Here is a 14,427-nt window from a genome sequence, read left to right as displayed (position 1 = left end):
AAGCGGAGCGTCAGCGGGTGTGTGGGGGGGCAGCCGCGGCAGGGTGTGGCGGCGCGCGGGGTTTTGTGTGGTGGGTGGGTGTGTGGGGTTTGTGAGGGTCCCGTCTGAGGAGAGGGTGCGTGGGGTGGAGGGAGGGGGCAATGGTATATTGTGTGGGGATAGGGAGGAGGCTTAGGTGCCGTGTGGTGTATTTGATGCTCAGAAGCAAACTACTACCGGTATCAGGTCTGGTTAGTATTTGGACGGGAGACTGGCTAGAAATATTCCAGAACTTGGAATTGTCGCCTTGTTGCTCTGTTTTACACTTAGGCTGGAGACGATCTGGGTTTACCAGCTGTTGTACGTTTAATATCTGTGTTTAAAATTAATTAGTCTTTTCTTTATTTCTGTTTACTTTTGCTTTCTTTCTTGGCTGGAAAGGGAGGGCTTTAGCAATACCTGTTATGGGACTGGAAGCGAGGCCTTTGTTTGAAACGTGGTTCTGTGTGCTACTCCCGCCTTCATCTCTCAGCGATAAGTAGCTGTAGTTCCCCCTAGGCCGGAGGCGAGGGCGGGCCTATTGGAAAATCCTGGGAGGTGTCGATGGGCCCGCCCCGTGCTGTGCGTGCGGGCTGGGGCGTTGAAGTCCTGCGCTGTGTTCGCGGCGGGGAAGCTGTAAGGCCATCAGCTGACTCCGTAGAGTCATGAGACGTGGGTCAGGCGGGTGTTGCGGTCATAGCGGGCGGTGTCTCCTGCAGCTCGGGCCGGCCATGCTTCGCCTTCTGCTCCGAGCGGCCGGGCTGGTAGCGCTGCTTCCCGTGGGGCTCGGCGCAGCTGTAAGTGTTTCTCCGGGGAGCGAGCGCGGAGAGCTGCCTTGCTGGGGGCTCCCGTCCCTGGCTGGGCTCATGCGGAAGTGGGGAATGGCTTGCGGCGTCCTCTTGCGTTGGGGCAGGTGGAGGGATCCCTGCGGGCCCTGAGCTCCCTTAAGGGCGTCAGTGACTGTTCAGGGATCATGTGCGGGGGGAAAGCACCAACTGGAGAGGAATTTGGGCCCCCATTCTCTCCCATTTCATTTTATTTACACACATTGCAAATATGGAGGCGGGGATGGGGGGGTGAACTGGGGCTTCGGTACAGTTGTCTTCCCTCATTCCCTTCTCAGGGCTGACTCCCAGGAGGTGGGGTGCATGAGTTGGCTGCATGGCAAGCACTCATACTGTCTGCACTGTCCTCTGAGCACAGATTCAATGTTATACCTGGTGGGCTGGGTAGAGGGTGCAAAGCGTGTGGAGCAGGGTAGTCTAGGGGCAACCACGTCTGTGTTTTCAGCTGTATTTTTCGTGGACAGGTGTGTCTGTCTCTTCCCACTTCTCAAGCTGTGCTAATGTGCCAAGGGGCTCTCTAACTCTCCAACAAGGACCTGATGCCTGAGGAGATTGCAGGAGCCTACTGCTCCTTTATTCAGCTTGGTTGGTGGACGGGACAGATGCAGGTTACTTAGGCCTTGTCTACACTGCCACTTTACAGCGCTGCAACTTTCTTGCTCAGGGGTGTGAAAAAACACCCCACTGAGCACTGCAAGTTTCAGTGCTGTAAAGTGGCAATGTAGACAGTGCACCAGTGCTGGGAGCTACTCCCCTCATGGGAGTGGCTTTTTTTTTCTTTTTTCTCAGCACTGGGTGCCGTGACTACACAGCCATGTTAAAGTGCTGCTGCGGCAGTGGTTTAGCATTGCTAGTGGAGACACATCCTTAAATACTGTTACCTTTCTTAGTAGAATCCTGCCCACTTTCCTCCCCACTTGGTTATGGAGCTTTGATTCTGACTTTTTTTGAGGTCATGTTTACAATTTTTCTTCTTACAGCAAACAGATTTTGTACTACCTGGCTTAGTGAGACGCTTAGGGTATGTCTCACTGGCAAGTTTCTGCACAACAAGTTAGCCCATTTTTATTAAAGGGCTGGTATGAAACTGCTGTTGTGTGTCCACCCTGTGCTCCTTGTGATGGTGGAGCGCATCCACATTAGCAGCTCTTGCAACTGCAAAGAGAGCAGTGCATTGTGGTAGCTATTCCACTGTGCAACTGTCCCATGGGGTGCTTTGGGAAGGGTTTGCAATGCCTCATGGGGCAGGCACAGCATCACATGATGCAGGTTTCCAGATCCCATTGTTCCATGGACATCTTCTGCATTGCCAGTTGCTTTTCAACTGAAGGGGGGGTGGGGGTGGGCAGAGTGTTTGATAGGGAGGGTGTGTGTGTGTACAGAGGTGGGGGAGAGTGTGTCAGCAGACAGCGTCAGGAAGCAACCAGTCTTGAGGCAGGGAGAAATCCCCGATATCAGCCTCCGCCTCCCTCCCCAGCTCAGGAGGGGCGCAGGTCTCCAGCGGAGTTCAAAACAATGAACAGAGCGGCCACAACGCTTCCGGAGGCCAATCGATTGCTTTGTGCGCTGTAATGTGTTTACATTGCTAATACAGCGCTGGAGCCTCTGAGCTTTAAGGCTTACAATTCTCATCAAGGTGGGTTTTTTTGCAGCGCTGCAACTGAGGACTTTCTGCATGCAAAGTGGCGTGTTTACACCTCGGGAGTTACACTGCAGAAAGCTGCTTCGCTTCGTAGTAACTTGCCAGTGTAGACAAGGCCTTAGTTTTGCTCTTTGCTTTCTGAACTCTCATCCACAATAGCGAGAAAATCCAGGATATCCTGAAAGCCATGAATTGTCATTAAAAAAGCCCCCTGCCTCTTGATAGGCCTATTTTTAGCCTTTATTATTCAGAATCTATCTTGACAAGTTATACATTAGATGACTTTAGGTCTTTAATTGTCTTGGTTGAATTTGTTTTTCTGCTGTTCTGCACTTGTCAGGGCTCTGGCACCATCAGACAACGCATCAGGTAGAAAACATTAATTTACTAGTGTGGGTTGAGAACAGGGAAGTGTATCTGTCTTTTCTCTGCCATTTTTAATGTGCTTTATCATGCTACTTGCTCTTTCTATATAGATTTGCATCAGATTGCATCCAGTGTTACAGTCTTGCTAAAGGCCTATATGAGTTGCAATATTTAGGCTTAAGGCCTGAGTGAAGAGTACTGTGGGAGTTCTAATGCAGCATTTCCTCTAGGTTTGTGCATTTGAAGTAAACCCTTAGCATTATTTTAATACTCATCTGTTTTAATGTTGTATACATATTCTAAAGAATGTTAACACACAGTGAAAAGCAGAGTAACTCCATGGGGTGTTTTGGTTTAAACTGACAGTAGCTCGTAACACAGTACCTGGTCTTTTTAATTATTTTGAAAAAGCAAACAGGTTTAAATTTTAAATCAGTATCGTGGCCTCTTGGCTTAAAAATAAAAGGTGGGTGGGGGAAGAGACAGAATGATGTCAGAATGCATATAAAAGGGGTTTATTGAGGCTGCAGGGTATAGACAAGGATGGTCTATCTCAGGGGTTCTCAAACTGGGGGTTGGGACCCTTCAGGGGGTTGTGAGGTTATTACATGAGGGGTCATGAGCTGTCAGCCTCCACCCCAAACCCCACTTTGCCTCCAGCATTTATAATTCAGAGGCTTGCTATGTGAAAGTGGTCACCAGTACAAAAGTTTGAGAACCACTGGTCTAGGCCTCAATGGTTCTTTAGCTCCCAGACCAAAACTCAGATTGAGAGTCTCCATAAATCCTGGCCTAGAATATGCAGGAGTGGAAGGGACTGAAGATATATATAATATTCCTTTAAACTAGCTTTCAAAATTCTGCTTACCATAATGAGTAAACTATCATCTTGAGAAGTGCAGGCCTGTATATTTTTCGGCCTGGGCTGGCAAATGTTCACAACAACTTTACCAGGCTGCCTTAAAGGGATTTTTGTGCATGTGCATGTCTCATTTTTTCCCCCCTATGGTTCCTCTGAAGAGCAGAAATAAGGGGTGAGATGTGGAAGTGGTTTGCATGCTTTATGTTTGTTCTCCAGTGATCCTGAATGGATGAAGGCTGGAATTGAATAATTGATGGCTATGTCATTATTCTGAGGTGAATGTAGACACCATCATAGGTCAATGATTTTTTTGTTGGGTTCTTGAGACCGCAACCTTATGTACCAGGGACACCTACTATCATGTAATGGTGTAGTGTTGGAATGGAAATGGTGTTGTGCGAGGGAAGCAGATTAGGTAGTGAGTGCAAAGTGTTAACTATAGCTGTGTTTCTTCGACGGAGTAAGCAGGGTCTGGTAATATTTTATTAGTTATTGGAAGGTAATCATCACTATATGATTTGTGAGACAATATCCCAAAATTGTGAGAAGAATTCTTATTACTAGTTTAGCATTCACAGGTTTTTGTGATAACTTATCGATGGGAGACTATAGAGATCAGGACTGGGTTGTCAGAGTTCTAGATAATTTTTATTCTAAATTAATAAACCTTCTATAGCTATCCTTGACAGTGATAGTAGTCTCTCCACCGACCTTGGTGTCCTGGGCGGTGGGTGCCAAATAATACCTCTCTCTGTTTCCTAGACTGGGCAGGGGGGATTGTATGTCTTAATATCAAAAAGCTGATGCTGGTTCCTGGTTGCAGGCCAAGTTGACCAAGAAGTCCCTTCACAACCACATTCTAACCTACTGGAAACTCATATAAAACAGGAAGGTGCAGGGACTGTCAGTCGGTAGAGATGATTTCCTTCAAGCAATTGCCGCTTGAAGCAAAGGCTGCAGGGGCTGCTGGAGTTGTCTTCTTCTCCATGATGATATCCCGGACCTTCCTGGCAGAGCAACTTGAGTTTGGCACACAGAGGTGGCTGCGGAGATTACAGATGGCATTGTTTGTTAATGCGCTGATGCTCATAGGTTCTCTTTACATCTGGAGATGTATAGTGACCACATTCTACAGGCTTTCAGCTGCTAACTCCTATTGTTTCATGCCATGGAAAATAGCTGTGCTAATGTTTCTAGGTTTGGCACACTCTAGCTTTTTTACATTGCTGTTTCTTGTTGCAGAAGAGCCCTATTTCTTTTCCTTAGCTTCTTACACATGTCTAGGAGCCTATATAATCCTTATTTTCTTTCTCTTCACTCTGGGCTCTGTAGAGCAAGTTTATAAACTCTTGGTCAGCAGAGGTGCTAAGACAAGTGGTATCAATAAGAGTAGTAAAGCTGTCATGAAACCTGTTTTGGCTGTTATGGTGACAGTTGCACTGACTGCTGTTGGGTTGTTGAATGCTTCCCAGCCTCCTGCTGTGACCTCAGTGGTGATTCCTCTTCACAAACTGCCTTCGTCCATGGACGGCCTGAAGGTGGTGTTGCTATCAGATATTCATCTGGGACCCACTGTAGGGAAGACTAAACTTGCAATGGTTGTGCAGATGGTCAAAGCTTTAAAACCCGATATCACTGTGATTGTAGGTGATCTGTCAGATTCTGAAGTGATGGCCATCCGACCTGCTGTCGAACCTCTTAGTGAGCTTAATTCCCCATTGGGAAATTTTTTTGTCACTGGAAACCATGAGTATTATACTTCTGATGTCAACAGCTGGTTTGAATTACTGAAGTCATTTAACATTCATCCACTCCACAATGAGAATGTGAAGATCTCTTCTCCAAGGAGCAGCAATGATTGGTTCTGTCTGGCTGGGGTTGATGATATTGAGGCTCAGGTGTTGCACTATTCTGGGCATGGCATGGATTTAAAAAAAGCCCTAGTTGACTGCAGTACTGATCATGCAATAGTACTTCTGGCTCATCAACCACTGGCTGCAAAATGGGCTCTCCAAGATCGGCCAGACATAAATTTGATCCTTTCTGGCCACACTCATGGTGGGCAAATATTCCCTCTGAATGCTGGTGCCTATTTGCTGAATCCCTTCTTTGTTGGCTTGTATAAAGTTGGACAGAGCACTTTCGTATATGTCAGCCCGGGGACTATGTATTATGGAATTCCAATGAGGCTGGGCAGCAGAGCTGAAATAACGGAGATCATCCTGCGCTCTCCCTGAATGGTCTGCCAACTTACAAATTCTGTCTCCTCTATCAGCCAGTAGAACTGACGGTTTGAGTCACAAGTCCCCAAGCCAAGTCCGTCCCTGATGTAACTCCGGGGAAGTCACTGAAGTTAGAAGTGATGGACTTGGTTCTGTAAGTCTGATTCTGCTCTTTGTGCAGAAAGCACTACTTCTTCTGCCACATAGTAAGCTTATCAAACACCTATCGCAGATGAGTGGAAGTGACGAACTCATCTGATTGATTTATTATTTGTGCTATTGATATGTTGCATTTTAAAGATATCACCATGAGATCAGTGTTTGGTTTTAAGTGTGCTTACTGTGTATGTTTAATATCTGTAATCAGTCATTAATTCACAGTCCATTTTTCACTTGTTTGTTGGCATCTGATGGAGTGCCACCTAACTCATGATGATGTACAGTTCACCTACTGAGAAGTGTGGTGAAACAGTGGATGCATATTTTGCAGAGTACTCTAGAAAGTCTTCATTGAGGTCTATTGAGTCCTCCTCCAATGGGAAATGAATGGGGTATTTGCAGGTGATAGCAAGGATTCTGTTTAAATTTTTTATGGGGGGCCTTTATCTCAGTTGGGGCCTGTAGGTGCTTCTGCAAAATGACCAGTAAAGTAAGGTGCCCATGCTAGGGTTGCCAATTTTGGTTGGACGTATTCCTGGAGGTTTCATCACATGACAAAATCTTTAATTAAAGATTCATTTTTAATTCCTGGAGACTCCAGGACTATCCTGGAGGATTGGCAACCTTAGGCTCTATGCATCTGCTCCTTTAAAATCTACATAAAAACCTAAATCATAAAAATTGGAGAGACTTTTATAGTGGGGAAGGGTGGAAATAGCTTCCTTGTTTTGCCTAAATGTAACCAGTCATCCAGTGAGTATCTAATAAAGGTATTATAAAGGGACATTGTTAACTTAAAACTCCCACTTCGGTGTGAGTGTTCAGTACTTTACTGTTGGTATGAGCAACACTTACACTATGTTTACGCTAGCCCTTTTGTCGGTAAAACTTTTGTCAGCCAGGGGTGTAGAAAAAAATACCCCCAACCAACATAAGTTTCACTGACAGAAGCGCCGGTGTGGACAGCTCTATGTCGGTGGGAGATGCTCTTCTGCTGACGTAGCTACCGCTGCTTGTTAGGGGTGGTTTAATTAAGATGATGGGAGAGCTCTCTCCCGTCGACATAGAGCGGCTACATGGGAGACCTTACAGTGGCACAGCTTACAGTGCACAGCTGTACTGCTGCAGGTCTCTAGTGTAGAGTTAGCCTTAAAATCTACAATTGAAAGAATTGGAGTGGGAAAACTTTTTTTCCCAGTTGTATTATTTGGGTAGGTTTAGTTAGCTTCTTTCCATTGTATATAGTTAGTTTCTCCTTTTCTGTTTTGTGTAGGTATTTTTTACCCAGCAACTGGGGAGAGAGAACTTAAAAACAAAGTAGCTGTGACTCAAAAGAAAAGATACTTAGATTGTAAATTAATATTTTCCCTTGACCAGAACTAGATTAGATAGCAAGTACAGTAGAACCTCCGAGTTATGAAAACCTCGGGAATGGAGGTTGTTCAAACTCTGAAATGTTCCTAACTCTGAACAAAACGTTATGGTTGTTCTTTCAAAAATTTACAACTGAACATTGACTTAATACAACTTTTAATACTATGCAGAAGAAAAATGCTGTTTTTAACATGTGTTAAATGAAACAAGCACAGAAACCGTTTCCTTACCTTGTCAAATCTTTTTTTTAAACTTTCCCTTTATTTTTATTTTTTTAGTAGTTTACATTTAACACAGTACATATGGTAGTTGCTTTTTATTTTTATGTTTTGTCTCTGCTGCTGCCTGCTTGTGTAGTTCCGGTTCCAAAATGAGGTGTGTGGTTGACTGGTCAGTTCATAACTTTGGTGTTCATAACTGAGGTTCTACTGTAACTTCTGTTTGTGTATAGACTTTCTAGTGCCCTGACCTCTAATTGTTCTGCTTTGAAAAAAGATGGCCGCCTTTTTGTGCATCTCTTTAAAGAGCACTATCTAGCGTTTGAATCCGTACTTCAGTCTGGTATGTTTCTTAGTGCAATTTAATATAGCTAAATTAATAATTGTTTGGGTTTTTAATATAAATTAAAACAGATTGTTTTTGGTTCTCCCACATTGTTCTAGGGCATGAGAATCAAAAATTGAAGTGGAATTAATTTGTACTTGCTGTCCAAGCTGACTGAAGTGCAAAAATAAATAAGACTCTTTTTTCACTCTTTCCCCAGGTGTACTAATCTGAGATGCTATTAGTAATTATGGCTATGGGATTTTTAATTTTTTAATCTGGCAGTGTCCCTTTAACTCTTTAACCTGATACAGGATTCTCTCTCCTCATATAAACACTGTCTAGCTGTTTCTCTACTCTGTTCCCACCCACCAAAACTGTGCACCCTCTTGTTCTTGACAATTGGCTCTGGGCAAATCAACATCTTTATTAAATCTTCCTGTGCCTCTAACTCAGATGGCCCCCGTTATTGGGGTATCTGAAACACCTCACAATCTTCCTCACATCAACCCTGTGAGAGTAGAGACATTCTAGCAGATGAGGAACAGAGACAGAGGAAACTTGTGGCAGAGATGGGGAACTGAATCCAAGTCCCAAGCTAACCCCCTAACCACTGGACCACTTCTCCCCAGTTTCCCAATGTCTAAAACAGTGATAATACCCTGCACTTTCACAAAATGTTTTGTATTTATGGAGCACCTTTCATTTGAGGATCCCAAAACATAACTTGACCCCCATACATTTCATACACTTTGTGTGTGTGTATGCCTTATGTTTCTCTGACTGCTCTTTCCCTGGTTGACTTAGTATTGCTGCTACCTGACCAGCATGAGTTGTGTAGATAGCCCCCAGTGATGTGTCAGTGAAAGACCTGAGTTAAAATCCATGTCTCCCACTTGGTAGTGCAAAGCATTCTCTCTTGGCCACATCTTTTCTAATCATTAAATTATTTGAGGATTATTGCTATGTTATGCAGCTAATTGTCTAGCTAATTACCTTCCATGGGAGGTGGGCACTGTGGTTTGCTTCAGTGTCTGTTTCTCAGTGAGCACGGAAATGTCAGTTTCTCTATTTCTCTCTTGCCCTTTCCAAGAAAACACAAATGTGCACAAAAATCAGTATGGAGAATTGACTCCTACCACAAATAAGCAGGTGATTTTTAAATTGTTCTGTGAATATTTTGACCATTTTTTTCATCTATTTTTGTTGTCTTTAATTGACTATTTCTTTGGGGTTTAATTAAATATTTTTGTTGTTCTTGATTTCTTTTCTACTAGAATGCAAAATTATTGAAAAGGCTACTCGGAGTGCCATTGCAGCCATACCCAAATCCTATGATCACTTTTTGTGAAAATAAACCATATACATTGGAGAATCAATATGCATATTTATAAATCATAGTACTGATATAATGAATGCATTGAACACTAAGATTGTTACTGTTCCAAGCAATTAATAAAAAGTTAATATTGTTCACAGGTGGAGACAAGTGTCTTTTGTAATGATCATTCAATTTGATTTTTTTTATATTCCTGAGTGCAAGTGAAAAGGAAATTTCAGTGTATTAAACCTGTGTTTAATACATCCAGGCTGGGAACAGTGAGTCCAGTGTTATCAGGTTGGGGAGATGAGTCATATAATGTGATTGCAGGGATGGAGATGAGGAATATTAAAGATGAAGGGGAGGGAGAGCAGAATGTATGAGTGGTTCTTAGTTGGGTTTTATATTTGAGTGGTGGTGGTGGTGACAGGCTGAGGGGGAGTCTGTCTGTTGTTAAGGAGGGGATCTAACGTGTTGTGCCTGTAGTTGGATCATATGTTGTATGATGGTCATAAAAAAGATGGCTGCATCCTCTTACCACACCTCCGAGAGTTAAACAGAACAGTAGGAGAGGCAGATAAACATGGACATGTTTATTCATATGGTAGGGGCCATATCCTGCAGGAAAAATTCCATGGACTTAAATGGGAGCTATGCCTATGTAAAGACTATAGGATCAGTACCTAAGTCAGGCCTGCACAACTCGTAAAGCAGCGAGGGCCATATTACTCCAAAGAAAACAGCTGAGGGCCGAACCCCTCCCCAGCGCCGCCAAACCCCTCCCCAGCGCCACCCAACACCCCCCCGTGCCACCCAGCCCCCTGAAACAACCCCCCAATGCTGCCCACCTCCCCCAAAACAACCCCCCCCCCCAGCGCCGCCCACCCCGCAGAAACAAACCCTCCTTCCCTAGCGCTGCCTCATCGAAACAGCGTTATTGAACCTTGGTAATATGTTATAGCGGGCCCCTAAGGTAGTATAATTAAGGTAAAAGAACACTCTTTTTGCTAGAAGTAGAATAAGATCTTCCCCCCACTTTGTAATCAATTGCCCTGTTGAATGAATGAGGAAGGCGTGGAAGGCAGGCACCTCCAGACAGCTGCAACCCTTGGAGAGGGGATTGGAGCCAGACCAGATCAGTAGAACAGGTCAGCCACCAACTCACCGCTCGCCTCCTCAGCCCCCCACCCCTGCCGCTGGCTCACCTGCCTCCCTGCCACTGCCTGCCCACTCGCCTCCTCAGTCGCCGGCTCACCCGCCCCCCCACCACTGCCCGCCCGCCTCCTCAGCCCCCTCCCCCCCGGCTCACCTACTCACCCTCGCCAATGCCCGCCTGCTCGCCTCCACAGCCCCCCGGCTTGCCTACTCACTCCCCGCCACTGCCCACATGCTTGCTTCCTCAGCCCCCCCCCGCTGCCGGCTCGCCTGCCCCCCCGCCACTGCCCACCCGCTCGCCTCCTCAGCCCCCCTCCCTCACCCGCTGCTTGCCTGCTCACCCCCCCGCGGGCTGCACAGTGAGCCCACCCGGGTCCCATGTTGTGCAGGCCTGACCTAAGTAGTGGGTCCCCATTAAGCACACAGACTTGATTGCAATTAATTCCACATGGCATGGGTGGTGCCACCAATAGTTAAGATTACCTGACACTGCTTTGATATGCCTCAGGCTGAATTTTTTGAGAAAACTTTACCTTAAACATGTCCGGGAATGAGGTTGGGGAAAATGTTTTACACATGTTTAAAAAAATTGTATGACTGTTCAACTGAGAAGCTCTTGCAAGTTCATGCTGTGGAACAGGGTCTTGAAATTTTGACAGGGGCGTTACCCTGGTGCCAGCAATGTGCCTTTTGTTTGCACATGCTCAGTAGAGACCTGTGAGTTTCTGTTAAATTCTCTGACAATTCCATCCACACTGAATATGATGCTCCACCCCAGGATCTGAGCAGCTCTTAAACTGTGATACCAGGCACCAGAACTGAGAGCAGAGAGACTCTGCCTCTCCTGTCTGCTCAGTGCTCCCCCTGCTTGGCGCTTAAGCAGGGAGGAAGAGAGAGAGAGAGAGAGAGAGAGCCTCTGACTCATGAAGAGGAGTGAAGAACAGGGTGTGGGGAAGGTTCCCTGTGGCAGGCAGGGGAGCAAGGAGGGGACAGGAGGCAGGGGATAGGGTGACCAGACAGCAAATGTGAAAAATCAGGACACTGGGTGGGAGGTAATAGGAGCCTATGTAAGAAAAAGACGCAAAAAACGGGATTGTCCCTATAAAATCGGGACATCTGGTCACCCTAGCAGGGGATGAGGGGATTGCAGTGGGGGAGGAGACAGGTGAATCAGCTGGGGGTGGGGGGGAGGATTGGGGCAGAAGGGTTTAGAGCGCTACTTCCTAAAGAACCTGAAATTGGACCCCCATTATTTCAGAGTTTCAACATTCCTTTGCTATGTAGCAGGCTGTGAAATCTACTGGTGGAATGTGTCTCCAACCCATCTAGTGGTAGGACCACATAGAAAATAACAGCTTTCTACTAGTACCAATTAATCCATTAGCTCAAGTAATCGAGGTCTGTTTGTGACTCTAAAAGTCCCAACCCTGCAGATAAAATGGGGGTGGTGGTCAATATGGTTCTGTACGATCGAATTTTTGTGTTTTTAAAAAATTTAAAGTACAAACAAAAAACTGTTAAATGAGGCAGTAGTCCTGTGGAAAAATATTATATGATCCTGCAGGTTGGATTTGATTTAAATCAATTTGATTTAAATCATCAGTCAGGAAGACTCGATTTAAGCATGGTTTTCTACATAAAAGTGCATTCTTGTTGGTTGTTATCTTAATACATATTTTTCACAACTCAGATAGATGTAGGTTTCATTTTTAGAAACTACAGACTATACGTTTTTAAACAGTGATTTATTTTGAGAACTTTTCAGATTAGTTTTACAGCTATATCAGAAAATGAATGATTGATTGTTTGGTTATTTCATTTACCAAAGGTAATTGAAGCAGATAGTTCACCTCTCAATGACTTCATAAATATCTCCAATTCAACAGGTTAATCATTAATATTTGGAGGATTTTCTTGCCAGGCTGTATTAGGAGGAGAACATCACCAGACAGACATTTAAATTGTTTTAACTAAAACAACATTAAGTATTTTGGATTTTTTTCTTCAACAGCAAACATATAATATTTTAACAAAACAAGCATATGTCCCTCACTTCTCGCATTTATCTCCAGACTTCTCCTTGTCCAGATCTGTTCCGCCCCCAACAATCTTCTATTTATTGAACTTTTTGAAACTCTGCACTTTTAGAGAGAGGTAAGGGATTGACTCTGTGTACAGAAATTTGCAGAGGGACAATAGAGTTGAGATCTGTTATTTCTCACTTCTCTATATATATTTATCTATTTATTTAAAACCATGTTTGCTGTTAACAAGCATGTTACCTCTGGAGACAGAAATCCACAGTTTGAGAACTGCAAAACTAAGCAAGTCTGATGGTATCTTCTAGACTGAGCACTGAGTTCCATTGGGTAGATAGAAAGATTAACCTAAATCGATACGAAGTCTATGGAACCCCATAAGATTGGGTCCCTAATCCATGAACTATTAGAACTCATTTACAAAACTTTTCTTAAACATTACATGAATATATTGTCTCATACTATAGAATTAGAATTTATAATCCCTGTTCCATGATGAGATACCTTTGAGCTATAATATATCTTAATTAAACTACCTTTAGATCGGTTTTTTCCTTAAAAAGTTTTTATCAAAAAATCCCATTTTAAAAACGATTTTAATGTTTTTAAAAAAATGATTTTTATCCACTCTGTGGTCCTGTAATTGAAGACTGTATCATCACGTGTATGCACAAGGGTCGAATTAAGGTTGCATAGATAAGGAGCAACCTTAGTTCTGGCACTTTCTAGTTTTTTCGTGATTGACTTTAGAATCTTAATGTTCTTTTAACATAGTTGTTTGCTGTTGTTTGTAATTTTATTAATAGGATAGTGAAACACTGTTACTGTGCCCAGGGTCTAAGCCCTAGTTTAATGATGATGGTAATTCTGAAACTGTTGCTCCAGCAGTGGCACTGAACTTGCATTTGAGGCATGACCAGAATGTGCAACACCTTCTGTTTACTGGTGGTGGTGCTTATGAATGTTTTCCCCATGGAACATACACTGTGTTTCCATTCATAGACAGTGGAAGGATCTCTGTGACTTGAGGTGGAGATTGCAAATGAACAGCTACATCATTCCACTCAGACTTAAAATAAAAATCATCAATCTGGCACTTACTTGGGCATTCTCTGATGGCTTGAGATTCAGTAGTTGGGAGGTAGTACAGCTAGGAGGGGGACTGTTTATAGAAAAGTAACTCCTAGGATAAGACTCCAGGCTTTTGAGTTATTTTTGTTCTAAAATACTTGGTGATCCGCTGCTTTACCCTTCAGCTGTCTAAGGCCCTGATCCTGAAAACGCTTTAGCATGTGTGTTAACTCATGCAAGTAGTTCCTTTGACTTCTATGGAACAGCTCACGTGAATAAGGTTAAGCATGTGCTTAAATGTTTACAGGATCAGGGCCTAAATAGCTTCCATTATCCAGCTATTCATTGCCTCCTTGTCTGTAGTCTTGCTTTAGAGGGAGATGAGGTGGGTGAGGTAATATCTCTTATTGGACCAGATTCTGTTCACATCCTATGGATGGGTTTTTGATTTATAGGCGTTAGATTGGAAAAAAAAAAGACCTATTTGATCGTCCGTTCCAGTTCCCGGTCAATACAGGATCACTTTAGCCTGTCTAGTTTTAAATCTCCCATAAGTGATGGGGCTTCAGCTACTTCCCTTGGGAGGCTGTTCTAAAGCCTGGTCTACACTGCAAAGTTAGGTTGACATAAGTTACCTTGTGTCACATTATTTGTGCATGTGTCTACACTCCAATTTGTCTCCAGCCAATGTAATACAAGAACTAGGGCTCACCAAATGAAATTAATAGGCAGCAGGTTTAAAACAAACAAAAGGAAGTATTTCTTGACACAATGCACAGTCAACCTGTGGAACTCCTTGCCAGAGGATGT

At 44.0% G+C, this 14,427-nt stretch overlaps 2 protein-coding genes across 4 annotated transcripts in view; both read left to right on the top strand.

Annotated features, from left to right (window-relative positions):
- The first annotated feature begins 675 nt into the window (after positions 1 to 675).
- On the top strand, positions 676 to 6,118 carry TMPPE (transmembrane protein with metallophosphoesterase domain). Of its 2 annotated transcripts, none has more exons than XM_024108081.3 (2): positions 676 to 815; positions 4,557 to 6,118. In XM_024108081.3, exon 2 carries the CDS (start codon positions 4,651 to 4,653, stop codon positions 5,968 to 5,970), a length of 1,320 nt encoding a protein of 439 aa, XP_023963849.1. In that variant the 5' UTR covers positions 676 to 815; positions 4,557 to 4,650; the 3' UTR covers positions 5,971 to 6,118. The 2 variants fall into 2 exon arrangements, with proteins under 2 accessions (XP_023963849.1, XP_005278623.1); XM_005278566.4 differs by lacking the exon at positions 676 to 815 and adding an exon at positions 2,380 to 2,499.
- GLB1 (galactosidase beta 1) overlaps positions 682 to 14,427 on the top strand; it is an 84,147-nt gene continuing 70,401 nt past the window's right edge. For both annotated transcript variants that reach the window (XR_010599171.1, XM_005278567.4), the window contains exon 1: positions 682 to 815. Coding sequence is in view for 1 of the 2 variants with exons in the window: in XM_005278567.4 (XP_005278624.2) it covers positions 684 to 815 (132 nt within the window). In the remaining variant the exon portion in view is untranslated. The remainder of the gene's footprint in view (positions 816 to 14,427) is intronic.

Source organism: Chrysemys picta, chromosome 2 (genome assembly GCF_011386835.1).
Source record: "Chrysemys picta bellii isolate R12L10 chromosome 2, ASM1138683v2, whole genome shotgun sequence".
NCBI lineage: Eukaryota > Metazoa > Chordata > Testudines > Emydidae > Chrysemys > Chrysemys picta.
Note: the sequence above shows the minus strand (reverse complement) of the source record. Positions and strands in the feature narration are given on the sequence as shown.

Excerpts from the sequence above, each read along its gene's own strand:
- TMPPE (XM_024108081.3), top strand. The coding sequence starts at position 4,651 with ATGATTTCCTTCAAGCAATTGCCGCTTGAAGCAAAGGCTGCAGGGGCT.